Source organism: Grampus griseus, assembly GCF_964374135.1.
Source record: "Grampus griseus genome assembly, chromosome: 1".
In the NCBI taxonomy this organism is placed as follows: domain Eukaryota; kingdom Metazoa; phylum Chordata; class Mammalia; order Artiodactyla; family Delphinidae; genus Grampus; species Grampus griseus.
The window spans coordinates 85,688,793-85,712,863 of record NC_139017.1 but is presented as its reverse complement, the minus strand read 5'-3'; the positions used below and the strand labels follow the sequence as shown (position 1 = coordinate 85,712,863).

The following is a 24,071-nucleotide window of genomic DNA, read 5'->3' as shown; positions in this document are numbered from 1 at the left end:
TTCCATCAAACCTTAATACGAACATGGAACCCTTTGATCCAATTGTGCTATCAAAGCACGTGCACACGCACACACACACACACACACACACACACACACACCTGTAAGTTTAGCTTCTCTTAAACACAGGAATATTGAGCTTGTATGGTAGGTTACTGCGGTAATATCCTCCAGTTTATTCTTGCCTCCCTGTATCCACTTGGATAATTCCCTACCATTCTAACTCTGGGTTTGGTCATTTGACTTGCTTCAGCCAATGGAACAACAGTAAATAAGATTCAAGCAGAGACTTAAAAATTGTCTATTGGAGATTTCTCTCTTGCTTTCTAGTAACAATGAGACCACAATCATGTAAACTAGCCAGTTCAAGAATGCAAGTTCTCATGCAAAGAGACCTCAGTCAGCCCAGTTGAGGCCATGACAAACCAGTCCACCCCAACCCAACCCACTAGCTGACTGAAGATGCCTGAGCCATTCCAGCCAAGACCAGTTCAGACCATAAAAACAACCTGGTTTTTCAATCCAAAAAAAAAAAAAAAAACCCACCTAGTTGAACACAGCCTAAGTTACCAAATTTTAGATCTATGAGCTAAATAAATAGCTGTTTTGTAAGCCACTAAGTTTTGAGGTTGGTTTCTTTCGCAGCTTAACTGATTTGGGATTTATGGTGTGGCAACATGGTCCAGGGAACATGTGCCCACACATGTGTGGATACAGACTACACCTGCTTTAATCATTTATGATAGGTGCCTGCTCCCACAGGTATTTTAATGAGACCCTTATCTTAAAGTCCTGGAGGCTGCACTTGCAAAAGAAAAGGTAATATTGGTGGTAGATCTGACACTCACTAGCATCACTGTTTCCCAGAAAAGGGGGGCTAGAAATTGGTCCTGTGTCTATATTGACTATGAGGGTCTATCATGCCCAGGAAAATACTCTGTAGGTGGACTGCAGTGTGTAGTATAGGAACTGGTGTTTCTGGAGGAGACCTAGAAGTTTGCAGGTAACACAAAAAATAACGATTTTGTCTTCCCCTCCACCACTTCTTATGGAGAGAATAGGTGGGGGTGTTTTTTCAGAGACAACTAAGACTTTACAAAGTAGGGAATATAATTGGAAGGCACAACCCCCTCCTCCTTCTCTCAGGCCCCTTGGGGAGTATGGAAAACTTCTCTAGAGGAGATTCTGGCTCTGACCAACAGTGAAGTCAGCAGTTGTTCATGGCAGAGAGGGAAGCACATAATGGACACTGGAATCCACATCAGCATGGGCTAGACACAAACTCCCTCTTTCCAAAAATAACAGGAGAGGAAAGTGACCTTGAAAGGGAGAAGCTGATAACTGGCTAGCACAGGTCATTTCAAGAAAAGAACTTCAGAGAACTCAAATGAATTCTTATACTTCCAGTTTATTCAACAGAAGAGAGATTAACTCAGTGTGGCCTGGGGCCTGCTTTGCCCCAAGAATGGTTTATGAATGGCTGGGCACAGGCAGCTTTGGTCAGGGGACCTAGAAGAAAAGGCAAGGACTTTCCCCAGTTTCTGCCAACAACAGATCTTAAGATCCTCGGTCCACAGCAGAGTTTTCTGGATTTTCTTTCTTTAGAGAGAGAGGACTCACTGGAAGGGTTACTGAGTCATCAGAGGAATGATTCCATCAGTGGGAACAAAGGGCTTGTCAAAAGCAAGAGGAGTGTGTCCTGGGGGCGAGATGACAGGACCAGAGAGTAGCATCCAGTTTTCAGCTTCTGTGTGAAGACCAAAGTAACACACCAGGGGTTCAGGGTCCACCTCAGAAGTCAAATTCTCTTCTCAAGAGTCTCAGTCTGCCCAGCAGGGGTGACTGTCATCTTTCCTGAGGGAATGGTCATCTTCTCAGGGGCTTCAGCCTTCCTTCTTGGGGGCATGGTTTTCTCTCCAGTCTGAAGATGCATAGGAGCCACAGTTATCCCTCCAGGGGTCACAGCCTGGTGGCCCACAGGGGTCATGGTCTCCTCTCCAGGGGTTTCAGTCTTCCATTCTGGAGCTAGGGGGTGTTTTCCAAAGGACAGAGTTTCCCTTGTAGGGGTCACAAGCCCACCTCTGGGGACTGTGGTCATAGTTTCAGACTTTCTATGGGTCTCGGTGGCCACAGCCTCCCCTCCTGGGGGCAAGATCCCCAAATCAGTGGTCAAATCCTTGATCACAGTCAGCCTTTCTGGGCCAATTCTTGAAGAATTCACAGCAGTTGAGAGCCAAAAGTTTGGTGGAGGAGTTGAGCTGAACTCTAGAGGAAATCATCAGAAAAGGTTGAGATTCCTACCCCTTCCTTCCCATCCTATTACTGGCAGGACTAGACCCACTCCAGGGCTGAAGTACCTGCTCCCAAACCAGAATTGGAGGATTTCCTAATGTACCCACTTGAGGACATAGACAAAATCTCAACACATGGAAGCCCTGCTCCCCTACCTCATCATGTTAACATGATCCCAGGGACCCATGGGTACTCAGTGGGTCTGTTACATTTCCAGTGAGTAACCCCAAGGATGAGTCTGCCAGTTCTCTATGCTTAAGCCCTTGATTTGACCTTTGCACCTTGAGTAAGACCTTGCCCCCAAAGCCTATTTCTTACTTGTGGAATCCTCAAGGAGAACCCTTTTGTGTCCCCCCATCCTGGGAGGCACCAGGAACAAGGCTGAGGGCCAGGAAGCTGCTCTAGACAGCATGCTGTAAAGAATTGGGTTGGAGTCCCATTTCCACCCCGACTGGCTGTATTATCTTTCTGAGCCCTAGTCTCCTCACAAAGTGAGGGTTATAGACCACCTCCAAGATTGTTGCAGCTCTAGCATGCCAGGTTCCATCTCCTAACTGCCAAGGCAGTCTCTACTATCAAAGAGATACCAAAAAGAAACCTAATTTCCTTTTCTGGCTCTTGTCCCATGAAAACAGGAAAAAGAAATAGAGAAATAAACTAACATATATTGTGTTCACTATGAGCCAGCAAGTTTTCATTCCATATCTCATTTAGTTTGTAGAATGTCCTGAGTGTAAGGATTACTCCCATTTTGTAGATGGGGAAAACAAAGGTCACAGAGGTCAAATAGAGCATGCACTCAAACCAAGATGAGAAAGCAGACTAGCGTGGCATCAAAGTTTATTCTCCTCTTTCAGTGTCATGCTGCCTCACCAAAGCCTTTAGATCTAACAGAAAGCACGCACCAGTAGCTGGGTGTGCAACAGCCAACCCCAGTTTCCAGGTCATAGCTACTCACCAGCCTTCACCAGGAGATTATTCAACGTGTAGACAAGGGGGAAAGGGCCAGTTCCACAGAAAGTGCCCCTGACGTCATCCAGGTCCAGTGTCCACACCATGGCCCCCCCAAAATGCTCTCTCATTATGAAAAAAGCCTGAAAAAGCAGTAGTCAGTCAACCCACTGTACTAGGTACAATGGCAAAAACAGATGGGCTCTCAGAAGGCAATATGGCAGGATGGTTAAGCATGTAGTCTGGATCTGAATCTAGCCTCTACTGCTTATTAGCTATGGGATCTTGAAAAAGTTACATAAAGCTATGTGTCTTAGTTGCCTCATGTGTAAAAAAAAATGGATAATAACATTTCCAACATTTTTAGGATCCAAAGAACTCCTACATGCACATGTTACAACATGGATGGAATTGGAAGACATTATGGTAAGTGAAATAAGCCAGTTACAAAAAGACAAATACTATGATTCCGCTCACAGAAGTACTTAGAGTAGTTAAATTCATAGAGATGGAAGGTAGAGCTGGGATTAGCAGGAGCTGCATGAGGGAGGAACGGGCAGTTGTTTAATAGGTGTGGAGTTTCAGTTGGGAAGACAAGAAAGTTCTGAGATGGATAAGGGTGATAGTTACACAACAATGTGAATGTACTTAATGCTACTGAACTGTAACAAAATGGGTAAAATGGTGACTTTTATGTTGTATATAATTTGCCACGATTTGAAAAACAATTTTTAAATTCCTACATGTAAAATATTTGGAGCAATGCTTTGCACATAGTAAATGTTCATAAATGTTAAATACTGTCTGGCTCCCCAGCCTGCTAATCACCACTATCATCATATTAAATGATAGATATTGCTTTAGTTTTTAAAAATCACATCAACATACCTTATACCGTAGCGATGCTAGAAAGGAGGAGTAGAGCACATAATATTGTACCCTTTACACATATAAGAAAATAAAGGCTTTTATCCATGATTTTTTAAACTTCAGATATAACTGAAAGGAGGATGTTTAGCCTTGAATCCAGGTTTTATTATTACTTTATGAGTGTTTTCTGTAAGGCTGATGGAAAAGATACAATCTGTCACACCCAAACAGTTCCAAAGCCAAATCAGTTGGCTCCTTCTGGGCTTTACTTCTCCCAAATGTAAAATAAGAATGAACCCCATAATTGTTAAGTTTGAAACTGAAGATTCTGAGATTTTTTCTACTTACAGGCTAACAAGTTAACCTGCCAGTTTTATAGGTACACACACACATACACTCACACACTGTACAGACAAAGGCCTCATGGAAGCAGAGGGAAACTCTATGCTGGAGCAAGAAAGGAACAAGGTCTCACCTTGTAACTGAAGCTGACGGCATCATCATAGCCAACCCACTCCTTCCCCTTGTAGGCATATGGGACATACTGATCATCAATCCAGCGCTTCTTCGCTCTCCAGATGAAGGAGCAGATCTGCCAAGAAGATCACCAGGTCAGTTCTGTGCCACGGAGGGAAGCGCCAGCAAGGATAAAGAACCCAAGAATCCCTCACCAGGGAGTGAGAAGAAGGCAGACCAAAGAGGGGGCGGGGAAGCCACTCACAAGGGACCTTCTCTCTATTCTGCAAAATTCCTACTACTGCACATTCCTTCCTCTGACATCCGCGATGGATAAACAGAGAGAGAACCAAGGAGTGGCTGACATCCTTAAGTAACCAAACCAGGGTTTGGTAAATAATGTCAATACCAAACTACTACAGTAACAGACTTGACTCTGGACCAAACTGTATCTTTTACAAAGAATTTTCATGAACAAGTATCTCCTCTGTTCATTAAAACCAACATAAACTACCCCATCTAGGTAGTTATCAAACTAACTTTCGAATCTATAATAAATATAAAGGTCTTGAAGGTAGGGAGAACTAGGTTATTACAATCAAAGAAGCATTGAGTGTGGACTGGGTACCCATCCCTGAGCTGGAGACCATAGACTGCAAAGACGTAGATGTGTTCAAGTTGGGCTGCAGAAGTTAATGTGTAAGGTTTGTTTTTGTTTTTTTAATTAAAGGTTTAGTCTACCAAAATTTCTTTGACCCATAATGTCTTTCAAGAACACTCCTTCAACTATGTTATCACTCATAACCATGCTTCACTGGACTAGCAGGAAAACATCTCCAGGCAGCCAGCACAGAATAGAGATTGGAGAGACACCAGCACCTCCACTACTACCTCAGGTAAAGACACAGCTCACCCCCTGGCGCCCCTACACACCTGTGTCTATGTGCCTGCTGTTCTCTGCCTAGGAGGTCCTTCCCATCTTGTCATTCCTGCCCATCAGGACTCTACCTGTGCTTCAAAGATCTGCTCAAAATCCACCTGTGCCATAAGACATTCCCAGGTAATATAGCCACCCACTCAGTGCCCCTTACTGTCTTCTCTTTTGTTTCACATCCCTTGGGTCCATGTCTCTTTCCTTCAGTCAACAGTAAGCTTTGCTGAGATGGGGATTAGGGAGTGGAATTAGGGTAGAGGAGAAAGAATCTGTGATGGGAGATGCCTTGAATTACTTCAAAATTATCTAGTAGTGGGAGGGAGCGATTCAGGGAGCAGGGAAGAAACAAGATTGGCCATGAGTGGTTATTGATTGAAGCTGGGTGAGGGGTATCTGGAAATCAGGGAGAGTGAGAGGACATATATATATATATATATATATATATATATATATATATATAGCAAATATTAATTACGTTTAGGCCATATATTAAGTCAGGATTGACTTAAATATCTTTTAAGATTCTTCTAAGGGGTAAAATTATCTGTCCCGCTCCATTCAGACTCCACCTAGTCCCTCACCCCTAACAAAGGACTCAAATAACTTCCCCAGAAGAAACAGAGAATATCCCAGAGAGTGGGTTTCCCTTGCCCCAGGAAACCACCTCCTTGTCCTGTCTCCAGCCCTCACTCTTGCCTTTCTCCCTGTCCTTGCTCTTGCCCTGGGCTGGGGTGTGAGAGCCCTAACTAATAGACAGAGCTCCCCATTCCTGTCACCTCATAGTAAGCCAAGAAGCCAGCTTGCTTGGTGTACTTCCCTGGAGATGCCGGTCCCACAGCTTCTGCCCACAACTCATTCTCAGAGGCTTTGAGGAGGCGAAAAGTACGTCCATAGGTGGGGAGCCCCATAAGGAGCTTCTCAGGTGCTGCCCCAAGCTTTCGCCAGTAGTTCATGGCATATGCCTGCAGGCAGGAAGAACACAAACCCCTCCTTCTTACCAGGAGCCAATGGCCTGACTCAGGGACAGATTTCTGGGCCACATGAGAGCTTTCTCTTTCTTACCGAAGATTTGGGGTCCTTGGGCACAGAGAACAGCGGGCTATTGTGTCCTGTGAACTTTTCCCAGCTTCCATGTAAGTCATAAGACAAGACGCTGATGAAATCCAGTAGTCTGTAAGGGGCAGGAAGAGGAGATATGAAGATCGTGCTAGCTAGATTTTCAAGTCCGATCATCACAGCGATGACTAGCTAACTAGCTGTAAATTGGGCACCCAACTTCCCTGCCATTTCTGCCTGTGGGGATGGCCCAAGCTGTGCCCTCCACTTGAGAGGCTGCCCCTGGAACACACAGCTGGTTAGGGACAGCGGTGCATCAGGACCTATGCCATGCTGAGAGTAACCAAGGGAGTGAGCAGGGGTCAGAACAGAAAACAAAGGCATTCAGGCTGATACAAGTGCAACAGAGTCTGCGTAAATCGTCATGTGTAAGCAGTTTTGACCCACAGCATGAAAAAGCTTCTGTCCTTCTACCATTATAGGAACCATTGAAACCTATCTCTTCCAGAAAGCTTTCCAAATGACAAAGTGTAATTGAGCCCTACCAGGTCACAGGTGTCCAGGTTAACATGGATTATCTAATTTAATTTTAATCTGTCCAATGCCCTAAGTACTACAATTGTCTCCATTTTAAAATGAAGAAATTGAAACTCAGACCGTTATCTAATTTGTCTAAGGTGACCCAGCTAGGTGAAGGTGGTCTCACTCAACCCTGCCTGGCTGTAAGACCAACACTAGCCAATTGTGCCCCACTATGTCTCTCACCTTTCCTGCCACCATGGAACCACTCTCCTTAAGTGTAATCACATGCAAAAATTGCGTGTGATTTCTTGTGTTCTGCCTCTACCTCAGTTATCACATCTGTGAATACCCGATTCTTGAGCTTTGAGAAAATTAGTCCAGAGCTGTCCAGAAAGTTAGGAGCTCTCTTTGCCTGATTTTGTAACTTTTGCATGAAGACCTGTGCTCTGAAAACTGGGCCTGACTGGGCATTCGTATTTTTGTTTCAGTGGCAGTAGTTGGTAATTAATCCATCTCTATGATACCAGCCATCTGGCACACAGTGTATGTCTAAGGGGACTCTGGGACAGCAGAGGCCAGACTCCTGGATTCTTCTCCTAGAGACCCAGCGATAGGCGATACAGATCTCTACCCAAGAGGATGCTGTGGTGTGGACTGGTACTACATCACCTCCCTCTGATCTCCTAAGGAAAGCCCAGAATATAATGGAATAACCCTTGTCCCCACCTATGCTCCTGATCAGCCCACCTCCCAAAGGTGCACTTACAGCAGGGCAGGAACTTGAAAAGCTCAAGGACAGTGCTTGGGCACCTCTGGGGTTCTGAGCGTGAGATGTCTCCTTCCCTCCAATGTCCTGCCCACCAACGCAGCACCCACTCACCTCCCCAGGAGGTGCACATCATACGCTTTTTGGATGACACGGGGATCCCCAGAGACAGCAGCAGAGAGCAGCAGCCTTGGACGCATGGTGAGCTGCGCCTCCTTCCTGAAAGCAAGCAGGAGCTCCTGGGAAGAAAGAGAGGCAGACGCGAGAACCCGACAAAGCAGAGTCTGGGAAAACAAGACTCATCCAAGAAACCTTTATTTACGGAGCCCCTTGAGCCAGGAGAGTCAGACACCGGCCCTGCCCACCGGCTCGTGAGAAAGGCGGACGTGAGCCAATGTGGTAAGTCATTGAACAGAAGGCTGGCAGCAGGCCCAGGAGCAGAGTTCAGACAGCCCACCTGAGGGAGTCCAGGGCCTGCACAGAGAAGGCATCACTCAGGCTGGAGGGCTGGGCCAAGGCCCGGATGTGACAGAGAGAAAGAGCCGCCATAGGGCCCTTGCTAGGCAGCTCTTTGTCCAACACCTGCAGGTGATGGCAGTAAACAACCTTCTGTTACCGCTGTCTTGCCCTTGCGCCCGGCCTTAGGCTTCCCCTGTGCCCTGAGCCCAGATATGATCAAAGTAGAATCATTTCTGGATTCGGGAGCTGCCAGGCTGGCCTTACTTCAAGTAAGAAGACAAAGGTCCAGCGGTCATGCCTGGGGCTGCCTCTGAGTCCAGGGTACAAGAAGAAGAGGTCCAGACCATCAAAGCCATGTGTCCTCAGGAGGGCTATCACTGAAGTGACAAACTTCTGCCGGTTGGCGAATGTGGACAGCATCGTGGTGAACCTGCAGGAGACCAGAGGTGAGGCCAGGAGTGTTTTCTGCACAACCTCAGCTTCCCTTACAAGACCCCTTGGTTCGCACCCCATGGAGGGCATAGTGGATGTGACTGAGGAAAGGAAGGCAGGTCGTTGAATCTCTCAGAACTTCTTAAAGCCCCTCCCAGCACGGGGCTCCAATACCCAGGAATGGGAACTTCAGGCTCCAGGGAGGATTTGCAAACCACAACTTCCCCTGCCAGATGGAAACAAGCACACAGCCTGGGGTGGAGAGAGCAGGCTCAGGCCAGCTTGGCCTCTGAAAACATGGTCCGCCCCTAGCCACGCACTGTCCCTCTGCTGTTTCCTCGTGGGTAACAGCTCAGTCCTGACACCCTGTCCTGGCACTGACTTTCTCTGCCTGAACAGCTTAGCGGAGGGAACATGAGCCAAGGGCCAGCATTTCCAGAAAGACCCCTGAGCTAATGTGGCACAGGAGGGCCATGCTCAGACTAGGAGTTCTGTACTCTTTGCTCTTTTGTTCTTTGGCTGTTTGATTGTTTTCTTTCTTTCTTTCTTTTTTTTTTTTCTAGTGCTTTCTCTTTCACAGTGAAGACACTATTGGAAAACTTGTAAGTTATCGGAGTTGAACGTTAAGCAATTTGGGACTAGTCCTGAGTACAATGATTAGAAAATTAACCAGATTCAGACTTAGGCAGGCCTAGTTCCATTATCTGGTTTCCACCCATAGCTGGGCCATCTCTCATGGTCACCTGTGTGAAATATGGTAAGTTTCTTAAGCTCGCATTCCTGCTTTTCTCTGCAAATTTAGAATGTAAACAGCCACTTTGTAAGCCTCTCCCAAGTAACCACGAGATAATGCATGCAAAGCCTCTGGCCAGCGTTTGTACACAGCGAATGTTCAAGAAGTCGTGGCCCAGGGAGAGGCGAGGCCTGGGGTCAGGCAGAGCCAGTTCTCACCCAGCTCCCTGCATCCTCCCTGCATTGCTCCTGGGTTCTGTGCCAGGTGCTTCCTCACAGTCCCCCACTCTCAGGCTTCCAGGTGCCCCTCTCCTACAGCTCCTTCCTCTAAGGCAGGAAGGGAGGCAACTCTCTACCCTTGGCCTCAGCCATGAAATAGGGGGAAAGTTTCTTCAGAGAACATGAAGGCAGTTTGTCACCTCCACACTGCCTAGTGGAGGGTAACGAAGAGTAGCCACCATGCACTGGACACAGACCATGTGCCCAGGTGCTCAGCTGAGCATCTGGTTTATATCACTTTCTTTCCTCCCATCCTTTCAGGTTGATACCACTGGCTCCATTTATAAAGCGAGGAAACCCAGGCCCTGGGAGGCTTGGGGTTTATCCATGTCCTAAACAAGACTCCTCCCCTCTCTGAGGCAAAAGCCCTGCCTCTTCTGAAGCATTGAGGGGACAACTGTGAGCACCCCATTTTCCCGTCATTTCCCCCCAGCCCCTTTCTCACCATCTCCTGAGCCTGCCTGGTCTCCCCTCATTCACCATGGAGGAGAGGTCGGGGGACCCTGGACTCCAGGGCCAGGTCAGGACTCGGGGGAGTAGTAGCGTGTCTCCCCACAGCCCAGCTGGCTCCCCACTCTGTCCTCACCTCCGGCCTGCCTGCTTCTCCCCCATACACCGCCCCCACCCCAGAGAGAAGACCTGACAGCACAGTCTCACCTCGATGTGCCGAAGTTCCACCCCCCGATGGACAGCAGTGTCTTCAGCTCCTTGTTCCTGTGATGCAGGACAGAGTCTGTGAGCTGGGTTCTCATTCATTCATTTGGGGACTGTGGCAAGTAAGGGGGATGGGAGGACAGGAACGGAACGGGGGAGACGGGTGGGGGAACCTAAGGAAGAAAAGAGCAGAGCCCAGCAGAACCCAAGAAGGGAAGAAGGAAAAGAGGGAGAACAACCAGCCCACACAAAAGTCATCACACCCAGGAACGCCAAGGCTGCCCAAAGGCCCCCAAACTCCCCGCTCCCATGACAGTCCCATAAAAAGGAAAAGAAAAAGCCTCCTAAAATTTCTCTTCACTCACTTTCTTAGTCACAAACGTTTACTGAGCAATTATTATTTGCCACTGACTGCTTTAGGTGCTTGAGATACAGCAGTGAACAGAGGATAAGCTCCCTGCTCTCCTCTCCAGAGCTTGTAATCTAGTGACATGGATTCTCCCCACCCTTCTATACCATGGATGCAGTGACAGACCACCCCCTGGACAGGAGAGCCCAGGAGTCCTGGGGAGGGAGTACTGAGCACCAGCTCTCTGCCGGGCACTGACCCAGCCACTGGTGAACAAAGATATCACAGACACTGGCCCTTCCCTTGGGGGGCTCATTTGCAGGTGATAGATGGTAACAGAAACACTAGCATTTGTGAAGCATTTGTGATGCACAGCCCTCCCTGAAGCGCTTGAACAGCATTAACACATAGAATCCTCAACATGGGGCTTGAAGGGTGAGTTGGGGGATGCCAGGCAGAGAAGAGAGAGGAGGGCATTCCAAGCAGGGGCCACAGCAGCCACGAAGGCAAGGAGGCAAGGACGAGCTGAGAGTGCTGGTCAGTGGGGAGCTCCCAAGGCAGGGAAGCTCCGGAGAGCCCTGGACAGGAGGTTAGGACACAAGAATCAGAGGAAAGTTGACGACTCACAGCAGAAAAGGATTAACTCTCTTCCATTTGTAAAATACAGCCCCACATCCAAAGGGAACACACCTCTCCTTGAGCTGGTTGAACTCTGGGTAGAGGATTTTCTCATCCTGGGGATCCTTAGGAACAATCTGATTGTTGTTCATTGAGGCAAAGGCAAACACCAGGTGGGTGCAGAGAAAGGGGTCCAGGTCCCGGGGCAGGATCGAAGCAGGGCTGGGCCGACTAAATGCCCAGTTGGTGAAATAACACACCAGTTTGTGGGCAGCACCTGGCAGGGGAGAGCAGGCATTTGTTGGCAGAAACCAAGGTGGGGTTGGAGCTCAGCTTCCACAGAGTAGCGTGGACACAGCTCAAGAGGCAAGGCCACAGTAACACCCCCCCCACTCACACCCCAGAGCTACACTGAAGGCAGGTCCCTCCCCCACTGCTGGGGTCCCCGGGGGCGGGGGGGAAGAATGCCTTGTGAAACCCTGTTCAGAATGGATCCTCGAGTCTGGATCCTGGCACAAGGAGTGAGCCAAACAGCAGGTGACTGAAAATCGTCTGCTGAACTGCATTGAGTCAGCGATCCCTGACACGGAGCCAGGGCAGGGCGGGGCTGCAAGAGCGCTAGACATGGAGCACTTCTCAGGTGGACACTCTCCCTGGCTCTGGAGAGGACCACACAGGGTCCTTACCATTGTGGTGTTTCAGCACAAGAACCAGCCCTGCAGGACACAAAGGAGGAATCACACGCAGATTCACAGGCACACCCGGAGTGACACACCCCAGCACACCCTCCAGTTCTGAGTACACCCACCAACTCAAGCAAATGGAGACACACACACCCTTCCCTCTTTCCTCTTCTCTGCACTGAGCAGGTGAAGCCAGATCTATCTGATCTCCTTTCCACTTCAGTAAACACCATACGTATACACACATGCTTTGCACAGGGACAACCATGACATTTAGAAGTCCCAGCAAAAGCGCTAGGTCAATGGTTCTCAACCCTGGATGCTAATTTAAAAGTAGTGATATCCTGGCTCCTCCCCCAGAGATACTGAATGAACTGGTCTGAGGTGGAAGCCAAGCATAAAAATGTTTAATGTGCAGCCAGGGTACCACCACTGCTCTGATCTCTCCTCCCTGGGCCCCTCTGGCCCTTCACTGTGTCCTGTCCTACCTCTACCTAATCCAGGGCCCCGAGTCGCAGAATGCTTCCCAGGAACCAGCGAGACAATGAGCTTATGAAGCCTGGCACCTCCTGAACTAAGAGACATTGTGGGGCTGGGACCCACCACACTCACCAACCCAAAGCAACAGCTTCCCCATCTCCGTGGTCTGAGAGCTGCAGGTCTAGACCTCGAGCCCCTTTATATGCTCTTCCCCAGGTATGACCCTGGGACAACACTGGGATAGCCCAGCTAAACACACACAAAACCAGGAACAGTGATTAATGGGCAGCTGCCCCAGAGTCACAGTGACCCCAGCATCTCCCGTCCTCCCGTCCAGCAGAGCTATAGCTCTCCGATCCAACAAAGCAACAACTCCCTCTGACACTGGCACAGAGCGGGTGTCCACCATGGGCCCTGGCAAGGGCAGGGTGGCACTCAGCCCCTCTTTCTGGAATTCAGCCCCATGTGGACTGAGTATGAGGAAGAAACACTGAAGGGCAGCAGTAATTCTATTGTTATAAGATTAGTGGTTAGAAAAGCTGTGTAATGTAAAGTTTAAAAGGCCCAGTAACATATGTATATGTATAACTGATTCACTTTGTTATAAAGCAGAAACTAACACACCATTGTAAGGCAATTATACTCCAACAAAGATGTTAACAAACAAACAAAAAAGGCCCAGCTATGGACTCAGGCAGGCCAAAGTTCGAATTCCAGTGTCAAAAATTAGAAGTTTTATCATCTTGGGCAGTTATTTAGCTCTTTGAGCTTCAGTTTCCACACCTGTAAAATGGAGATAACACTTGATCTTACCTCATAGGGTTTTATATGAATAGAGATAATGTGTGAAAAACTGTTAGTTCAGTGCTTTGCCTATAAGTAAGGGCTCAGTGAATGGTAGTAGTTATTAGGGATGGCACAGGAGTTTCCTCCCGGAGCAGGGTTCTCAAACTCAAATGCTGACAGGCAGGTAATGTAAATCGGTGAAGTGGACACAAGAGAATAGTTTACTTTCCACTTGATTAGAATAACGGTTCAAGTCCAGTGATACACTTCAACTTCTCTTATCAGGAGACAACAGAGATTGGTATGAACAGGGACAGCACCGAGTAGCCACTAATTTCTGCCTTACATTGAAATAGAACCAATCTTTTGGAGGATTCTTCAATTTCTCAAGAGAAGACAGAAATCTGAATTTTTGTTTGAGTCAGCAATGTTTGAGCCAGTATATGAGCCAATGGTGACACTGTCATGAGAGGTGTCATGAACCTAAGCAATATAATGAACCCAATTTTGGACACCTGGGAGCCAATTTTTTAAAAATATAACAATAATATGAAGGATAAATAACATAGATCTATACTCCAGTGTTTTCATGATCTACTAGTTTTCTTTTCTGCTATCGAGGCTCTCAGATCATGAGTAGGTCCCATATTTCAGGGTGTGAACCTCAATCAGGGGGAACCAGAAACTGGATGTTCTCAATGTATCCACGATGTTCATCCTCTTGGAGACTTACACAGCTCACCTAATCCACATGGCACTGAGGTGCTAACCAGATGTCAATATAATAAATGACACTGGGAGTAACAATGACTAGTGGTTGAACTCACTTCATTTCCAATATGAAGAAACTAGGAAAGTTTAACTTGTAACAGCAGGTTGCTTGGATATCATGGAATAAGAACAATAAGTTGGTATAGAATGTTTAGGGCAAGGATATTTCACTGAAACTTGGGAAAGCCAGAGAATACCCCACCCAACAGAGGCTGTATCTCCATTTGTTCAGCCCTCTTTGCCTTCCTTTATGTATTCAACGAATATTCACTCAGCACAGGCCAGGCCCTGATAGGCACCCTAGGTATGTGGTGATGAAGACAGTTTCTGCTCAAGAAGCTTCTAGTTTAGTGAGCACATGGATCACACTCCTCAGAGCCAGTGTGTGTCCCTCTCTTGTATCTCTCGGATGAGTGTAGAGTAAAGCACATGAGTTTTGTTTCCAAACAACCTTGAGATCCAGTTCCCGCTCTGTACTACCATTAGGTCTCACCTGCATGTTCAATGCCACCCTCCATACCTTGAGCTAATATTAACCAGAATCAGGAGATACTTAAGCCTCATAAATGCAGTGCTGGATTAGATCTGGCAACATCTCGCACCATTAGTAGATTACCCCTGGTGCGGTTTCTAACTCTAGTGACCAAGCTCTTACTTGTTTCCCAATTCCCAGCCCATGTGCCTTAAGTCTTGTTTCTGGGTCTCTGCTTTGATTTCTCTTCCTGGTTTATAACTGTAGGCACCACAGTTGGTTCCTAGGGCCTGGGTCCTGACTCATTCTTGCCAGGCTCCTGGGGCCTTATTGCCTGTCTTTTAAGACCACCCTGATGTGAATGCCTGTTTCTCTCTGCTTCTAAGCCTCCCTTCATCCCACCTCCTGCTCCCCAGATACCACATCACTGAGATTTCCCACGAGGTTTGTGCCCTTCCACCCAGACTCCTGCCAGGGGCACTAGCTGTTCATGCTGTACCCATCACAGGGCCAGATCTGCCTGCCAACTGAACCTCCTTCACCTGCACCTGGCTCAGTGTTCTGGGCTCCTAGTCTGCTGCAGTGGGCAAGGCTGGATCCCAGACCTCCCTCTTCCATACTTTCAAAAGTGACTAATGATGCTGAGAAGAACGGCAAGATATAACAATGGATGCCCAGGAGTGACGTCTGCTTCATTCAGGGATGACTGTGCCAAAGAATTGGCAACTAAGCCTCTGTGTGTAGGAGATGATGAACAGTGAAATGCTGAGTGAGGGTCAGGTTGAAAGTCACTGTGCCACGTCGCACTGCTCGCTCCCAATCCTCCTCCTTGGGTTCCTGCTGTCAAAAGTATGACCGTTGCTTTGTATTTTCACACACCCACCCAGATGCTTAGGAAACACTCCTTCCCAATGCTCAGCCTGTTCTCACGAAATGAGAAAAGGCACGTACAATACCTTTTAGTTGGCTTGCTGAAGAAATCCCCACTGCAGCACAACCTCTTCCACATTCTACACACTCAACTAGATGAAGGCAAGATCACAGACGTGAAGGGCTGTGGGTTTAACAAAGCATTTGACCAAACTTTTCATGATTCTCATGCGGAAGAACTGGAGAAATATGACTCAAACAAAAGCAACTGGTTGAATAACACAAGAACACAAAGAGCGTTGACTCCAGATCAGTGTAAACTTGAAATAGCTTTACCACATCTCTAAAATGAAGGAGATAGACTAGAGCATTGTTTCCCAATATTTAATATAAAAGATGATTTTTGGTTGTGCGTTAGGATTTTTTAATATTTATGTGGGTTTTTTGGGGTTTTTTGGGGGTTTTTTTGCAGTACACAGGCCACTCACTGCTGTGGCCTCTCCCGTTGCGGAGCACAGGCTCCGGACGCGCAGGCTCAGTGGCCATGGCTCACGGGCCCAGCCGCTCCGCGGCATGTGAGATCCTCCCGGACCGGGTCACAAACCCGTGTCCCCTGCATCGGCAGGCGGACTCTCAACCACTGCGCCACCAGGGAAGCCCCTATGTGTTTATTTTAATTTGTGTTATAAAATGTAATTATCCAAAAATGCCATTATTTCTTAGATATTATTTAAGTGTAAAACTTAAGGCAATTTGAAAAAGAATATTTTAATAAAGCAGTAAAGGTAACACTATTTATTCAATCCCCTTAGAAGTCATTTTGAGAACATCACAATCCTATAACCCAGAAACTTCACTTTTAGAAATCTGCCATGCAGACATATCTGCCCAAGTACGCAAAGAAAGTATGTTCACTGCAGGTTTACTTGTAACAACAAAAGACAAACAAAACAAAAGGGAAATCCCAACTGACTAAATAGCCATTATTTGGAGACATATAAATATGTTGCTACACATCCATGCAGTGGCCTCTTTCTTTACTTTTTAAGACAGTTGTTCTCAATTGGGCAATAATTTGCTCCCCATGGGACACTTGGCAAAGTCTGGAGACATTTTGGTTGTCACGATGGAGGCGGGGTGCTACTAGTACCTAGTGGGGAGAAGCTGAGGATGATGCTAAACACCCTACAGAGCACAAGACAGCCTCCCACAGCAAAGAATAATCCATTATTGATAATTAATAATCCCAAGGGTGAAAAAAAACCCAGTTAAAGCAGAGTTGCTTTCATTGTTGTTCTTGTTCTTTTAATTTCATCACAAACCAGAGATCAGGTATCTACTTACCCCTTATTACCCTAAATTTAAAATTAAATAACTATTTCATCTATTGTGAGCTCTTTTAGTCAGAATACGTGACTGATTTATCTTTGTAGCTCCAGAACCAGCCATTAAATGGTCTGCCTTTGGAATGAATGAGCTACGAAAAAGCACAGCCAAGGAGCACACTCTGGCTTAGAAAGAGGCAACTGGCATTGGGTCCACTTATAGAAGCAGGGATTGTAACAGCTATATTTTATATTACTTGTTTTTATCTTCCCATTTCCCTCCTGTTACTTTATATGAGGGCACTGTTGATGGCTAATTGTTTAGGTTTAATGTGAAAGTATGAACAAATGAACATCATCCCATGATGATAAATAGCTGATGGAACTTTGGGCATCTCTTGTGTTGAGGTCACGACATTTGACCTGCATTTCGGACAAGAGAGGACAGTAGGGGGCAAACAGGCTGGACCACAACAGATATTTTCCAATTGTCCCTCTATCTCCCCATCCTTCTCCACCTTGCTCTCTGCCCCTGCAAGTCAGTCTGTTTGGACTACATCCAATAGCTCAGTGGGCTCTGCCTAACAGAAGAGTAGAGGGAGGAAGGAGAGTGAGGTCAGGGTGTTTATTCCCCTAAGGATCACTCCCTGTGAGGTCACATCAAGATGACCATAACCCTCCTTCGAGGTTCACTGCTCCTCTCAAGGAAGACTGCTCGACCTGACTATCTCTTCTTCCAGTTTCAGGTAACCTCGCCCTGTAACAGCTCCACTCTTCTAGCCCTGGCTTCCTATACTAGCTCTATGATTCCCCTACACCACTCCCAAAACTCTGTAGTTAGTCTCTTTGTAAATAAACCCTCTTCACATTATCTTAATTTGAGTATACCACCTGTTTTCCTTAGGACCCTGACTGACAGACCATGTAATCTTGGATCATGTTGCTTAATCTTTATGAGCCTGTTTTCCCACCTATAACATTAAAATATTAATAATTATGTTTCAGAAAAGATAACCTACTGAATGGGAGAGAGATTTGCAAGTGATATGTCTGACCAGGGAGTAAATTCAAAAATACACAAAAAATTCAGCCAATTCAAAAAACAAACAAATCAATTTAAAAAATGGGTGAAGACCTCAATAGACATTTTTCCAAAGAAGATATACAGATGGCCAACAGGCACGTGAAAAGATGCTCAACATTGCTAATCATCAGGGAAACGCAAATCAAAACCACAGTGAGATATCACCTCACACCTGTCAGAATGGCTATCACCAAAAATACAACAATAATAAATGTTGGAAAAAAATAAATAAAAATAAAATAAAATAAATGTTGGCAAGGATATGGAGAAAATGGAACCCTAGTACACTTTTGGTGGGAATGTAAATTAGTACAGCCACCATGAAAAACAGTATGGAGGTTGTTCACAAAATTAAAAATAGAACTACCATATGATCCAACAATTCCACTCCTGGGTATGTATCTAAAGAAAATGAAAACACTAATTTGACAAAAATACATGCACCCCAATGTTCATAGCAGCATTATTTACAATAGCCATGATTTGGAAGCAACCTAAGTGTCCACCAACTGATGAATGGATAAAGAAGATGCGGTATATATGTACAATGGAATGTTACTCTGCCATCAAAAAAAATGAAATGTTGCCATCTGCAACAACATGGATGGACCTGGAGGGTATTATGCTTAGTGGAGTGAGATAAGGAAAGACTAATACTGTATGTTTTCACTTACATGTGGAATCTAAAAACAAAAAATGAATCAACGTAACAAAAGTAGTAATAATTACCTTTCAGAGTATCCAGATGATTAAAAGTATTACTTTAAATAGAGTGTTTAAAAGGTAAATACTCAAAAATATAATGCACTATTAACTATTTGCATTTGTTAGGTGCAACAGAAAACTCAACTAGAAGCAATTTAATCAAAATTAAAACTTATTAACTCACATTAAAAGAAATCCAAAAGAGGTGGCTTAATCAGCACTGCTTAATTCAGGTGTTCAGCACAATCATCCAGGACCCAAGTTCTTGATGTGTTTCTTCTCTAAAGGACATGGTCACCTGTATCTGAACAAAATCAAAGTCCTGTTGGTAAATATGGAGGAAGGAGGGAGAATAGTTATTCGACAGCCAACTGCGCCTGCTACACTGTTATTAAAGTGTATGTTAATGAGCAGCTGCCCAACCTTTGGTGGCACATGAGAGTGGATGGGGCCCAGAAAGACTCTTGGGGAAGGGGGCGGGGGTGGAGTCAGCAGAGCAGGGTCAGAACAAGACAGAAAATACCCTTCATAGAAATCAACGAAGAGGGGCTGTTATTCCTGATGACAGTGATGACCTTGCTGGAAGAGTCCCGTAACTCTGACAACAGCTTCTATTCACTTCCAACCTCACAGAACATGTAGCATTTTCCCCACTGGACCAAGACAGTAATTGTCAGGGTGGTGAGACTGCAAACAACAGACACCAGCTCTGGCTAAATCAATCAAAACAGGAATTCAAAGGAAAGCCTGTAAGGCAACTTAGAATCAATGGGCATGTTGTAGAATCAATGGGCATGTTGTAGAATCAGTCTGTTGTTTTTAATTGAGGTACAGTTGATTTATAATATTATATTAGTTTCAGGTGTACAACACAGTGATTCATTATTTTTATAAACTCCATATAAAGTTATTACAAAAGAATGGCTATATGTCCCTGTGCTGTACAATATACCCCTGTTGATTATTTATTTTATACTTAGTATTTTCTGTCTGTTAATCCCTTTCCCCTATCTCACCTCTCCCTCCCTTCCTCCTCTGCACTGGTAACCACTAGTTTGTTCTTTGTATCTGCAAGTCTGTTTCTGTTTTGTTATATACATTCATTTGTTTTATTTTTTAGATTCCACATATAAGTGATAACACAGAATATTTATTTTTATCTGTCTGATTTATTTCACTAAGCATAATACTCTCTAGGTCCATTCACATTGTTGTAAATGGCAGAATTTCATTTTATGGCTCAATAATATTCCATTGTATGTACGTACATCACATCTTCTTTACCCATCATCTGTTGATGGACACTTAAGTTGCTTCCGTACCTTGGCTATTGTAAATAATGCTGCTATGATCATTAGGGTGCAAGATTCTTCTCAAATTAGTGTTTTTGTTTTCTTCGGATACATACCCAGGAGTGGAATTGCTGGATCATATGGTACTTCTATTTTTAGTTTTTTTGAGAAACCTGCATGCTGTTTTCCATAGTGGCTCCGTCAATTCACAATCTCACACTGACAGTGTACTAGGGTTCCCTTTCCTCCACACCCTCACCAACATTTGTTATTTGTAGACTTTTTGGTGATAGCCATTCTAACAGGTGTGAGGTGGTATCTCATTGTGGTTTTGATTCGCATTTCTCTGATGATTAGTGATGTTGAGCAGTTTTTCACGTGTCTGTTGGCCATCTATATATCTTCTTTGTAAAAATGTCTATTCAGGCCTTCTGCCCATTTTTTATTGGGTTCTTTGTTTGTAATAATGAATTATGAGAAAGAGAAATTAAGGAAACAATCCCATTTACAATCACATCAAAAATTAAAAAATACCTAGGAATAAACTTAACCAGGTATGTGAAAGACATATACTCTGAAAGCTATAAAACACTGACGAAGGAATTTGAAAATGATACAAAGAAATGGAAAGATATCCCATGTTCTTGGATTAGAAGAATTAACATTGTTAAAATGTCCATACTACCCAAAGCAATCTACAGATTTAATGCAATATCTATCGAAATACCAATGACATTTTTCACAGGACTAAAACAAGTAATCCTAAAATTTATATGGAACCACAAATGACCCCAAATTGCCAAAGCAACCTTGAGAAAAAAGAACTGCGCTGGAGGTATCACACTTCCTTAATTCAGGTGTTCAGAACAATAATACCACAAAGCTTGAGTACAAAGCTATGTTAATCAAATCAGTATGGTATTGGCACAAAAATCAGACACATAAATCAATGGAACAGGATAGAGACCCCAGAAATAAACCCACACACTTATTGTCAATTAATCTATGACAAAGGAGGGAAGAATATACAATGGAGAAAAGACAGTCTCTTCAATAAGTGGTGCTGGGAAAACTGGACAGCTACATGTAAAAGAATGAAATTACAACATTCTCTAACACCATATACAAAAATAAACTCAAAATGGATTAAAGACCTATATGTGAGCCTTGAAACCATAAAACTCCTAGAGGAGAACACAGGCAGAACACGCTTTGACATAAATAACAATATATTTTTAGATCTGTCTCTTAAGGCAAAATAATTAAAAGCAAAATTAAACAAAGGGGACCTAATCAAACTTAAAAGCTTTTGCACAGCAAAGGAAACCATCAACAAAATGAAAGGACATCTTACTGAATGGAAGAAAATACCTGCAAATGATATGACCTATAAGGAGCCAATTTCCAAAATTTATAAACAGCTCATACAACTCAGTATCAAGAACCAGTCTTAAAACACAGTCAGGATCCAAGAAAGACTATTTATAAAAAAAAAAAAAAAGACTGCCGGGGTCCTGCCATGGGAAGTCTGGTTAGAAAGTTCCACTGGTGGAACTGGTGCTGCCGCCACTGGGCTGTCCACTCGTCATTGCCAGACACCCATTCTTTGAATCTTTGCTGCACTGCCTCCAGATTTAAGTCCTACATGGGAGCAGCCAAATGGCCAAGCCTAGTTCAGCTGCCTACACCCTGGTGGCTTAGGTCAAAGAAAAAAACAAAACCTAGGCCCCTTTAAGCTTCCATAGTCTCCCCTCCAAAGCACATCAGTGGAATCCATTTCAAAAGCACATGCAACAGGTTACTTTGCTGTTTGAGATCTTCAGCATGGCTCACAGCACCCACCATCCGGTGACAACCAACCTCATCCCCTTTTATCCTGCACCCCCACCTCCATATTTAGCCCTAGCTGCAGTGACCTCCTTCTCTAGAAAGCTCTAAGCTCCTTCCACAGCAGGACTCTCACACTGCCACTTCCATCTGGAATTCTTCCCCAGCCCCAAGCATCAGCTAACTCACATCCAACCTTTAGGACTCAATCCAAATGTCACTTCATCAGGGAAGATTTGCCACTTCTTCATGTCTGGCTATCATCCTTCTGTTTAGCAACCTTTATTTCTTTTGGCTAGCACTAAAACATTATTCCCTTCCTGTCTCTCTCTCTAGACTAAGCTGCCGAAGTGTGGACTGACCATGTCTGTCTTGCTCGCTACCACACACAATGCCCAAAAGCTTCTGATACACCACAGCTGCTCACTCTTGAATGGCTGGTGACTTCCCTGCCTGGTTCCTGACCCATCTAGAATTCTCAGTAGATAAAGCCAATGCTTCTCAAACTTTAACATGCAGGAGTCACTGGGGAAGTTGTGAAAATATACTCTGATTTTGGAGGTCTGAACATTCTGCCCTTCTAACAAGTTCTAGGTGATGCCAATGCTGCTGGTGCACAGACCACACTTGGAGGAGCAAGTCAACACCTTATGAAGTCAAATGATAAGCCAGACACATAGCACAAACACTGTATGATTCCACTCATAGAGGTACCTAGAATAGTCAAGTTCATAGACCTGAAAGTAGAATGGTGGTCGTCAAGGTCTTGGAGGAGAGTTATTGTTCAGTGAGCACGAAGTTTCAACTTGGGATGATGGATGGTGGTTGCACAATGTGAATGTACTTAATGCCAGGGAACTGTACACTTAAAATGGTTAAAATGGTAAATTTTATATTTTGCCATATGTTTTTTTAAAACACAACTTAAGAAAAACAAACAAGGCCCACGTTGGCCCTGCCAAGTACAGACTGCAACGGGGCCCAGGAATGGTGTGGGGCACCCAGCCTGTGTCTCCAGGTGCCGAGGTCAAAGGTAGCATTAATGCTAACTCTGCCAGGCAAATTGACATTGGATAATGGTCAGGGGCCTGTACATGAGCCAGTTTCTATCCTAATCAGAGGGTTTCTGTGAGAGACAAGTTGCTTGTTAAAGATCTGGCAGAATTTGAAGGTGATATACTTAAACATGTAAAGTACATTTTCTGATTCAAACAAGCTTCATTCCTTTCAGCTGAGATCCTACATAAGGGTTACCATTGGAGTGGAAAATTTTAGTTTGAAGTTCCTAATGCTTATAACATGGTGCCTCCCAAAGTGAAATATACCAGAATCTGACAACCAACATCACAGTGACAATGAAATGTCTACATTCACTGAAGGAACTTGCACCCAGTAGCACTGGCTTTCCCACCAGAAAGTTGAAAGGATGGTGTCTGGGGGTGAAACCCTTTACTTACTGACCTTTTGAATTCTGACGATCTCTTATATACTGAAGAAGCAGAACATCATTTACAAGACAAGGAGAGTTTCCAGAATACGTTGAGGACTACATTAAACCTTACTCTAGATGATAAAAGATTTTACGATCAGTGACTGTATCTATAACTTAAAATGAGTTAACACTTCCTGTCCTGATCTTTGCACCTCCTTCACTCCCTGGATTGCACTAGTCCTACGACCATGTAATGAAGATGAAAAACTCCACAACTGCCCGTTTTTGATGGAGAACTCAGTAAGAAAATGTGTTTGGGGCTCAAAACTGGTCTGCTTCCTTTACTTTTCCAAAATCAAGCTATATAGACTGCTGATGCTCTTGAGAGATTTTAATTACATCAAAATAGAGACTAGAGCCTCCTCCCCCTTTTTCCAAACAAAATCAGTTCCCTGCACAAGTGATTCTAAATTTCAGTGTGACCCAGAGAGTGGCAGTAAGAAAGTTGCTACGAATGGTGATTTGATATGAATTCTTTCAGCTTCTTTCACATATGTTGGCTCTCTTTAGGTGCCCTAAAACTTCCCTAGGATGCATACAAATATTTGATGTATGTCTTACTGAAAGAAATGCTTATGTAAGTATAGTTTGGAACAAACTTTTTTTTTCTATTCTTTTAGTTTGTAGATACAGTTAAGTCAAACAACTACAGAAATACAAAGAATATGAAAGCACATTGCTCATATTGTCCAAATGCAACAAGAAATCTGCATTTTACAAATCAGAGCCCTTTACTTTTGGGTCTAGATGTGGCAAGAGTTTTGGAGCCCTCTGTAACTGAGTGATTAAAAAATAAACTACAGAGGGCTTCCCTGGTGGCCCAGTGGTTGAGAGTCCGTCTACCAATGCAGGGGACACGGGCTCGTGCCCCAGTCCGGGAAGATCCCACATGCTGCGGAGCGACTAGGCCTGTG

The 24,071-nt window shown here is 44.8% G+C and overlaps 1 protein-coding gene across 1 annotated transcript; it reads right to left on the bottom strand.

Annotated features, from left to right (window-relative positions):
* Window positions 1-1,674: 1,674 nt before the first annotated feature.
* OVGP1 (oviductal glycoprotein 1) lies at window positions 1,675-12,690 on the bottom strand (the record flags this gene model as incomplete). Its single annotated transcript, XM_082647766.1, has 11 exons — window positions 1,675-2,265; window positions 3,251-3,386; window positions 4,589-4,705; window positions 6,280-6,465; window positions 6,566-6,674; window positions 7,962-8,086; window positions 8,571-8,736; window positions 10,407-10,463; window positions 11,443-11,647; window positions 12,057-12,086; window positions 12,666-12,690. 11 exons carry the CDS (start codon window positions 12,688-12,690, stop codon window positions 1,799-1,801), a joined length of 1,623 nt encoding a protein of 540 aa, XP_082503892.1. The 3' UTR covers window positions 1,675-1,798.
* Window positions 12,691-24,071: the final 11,381 nt, after the last annotated feature.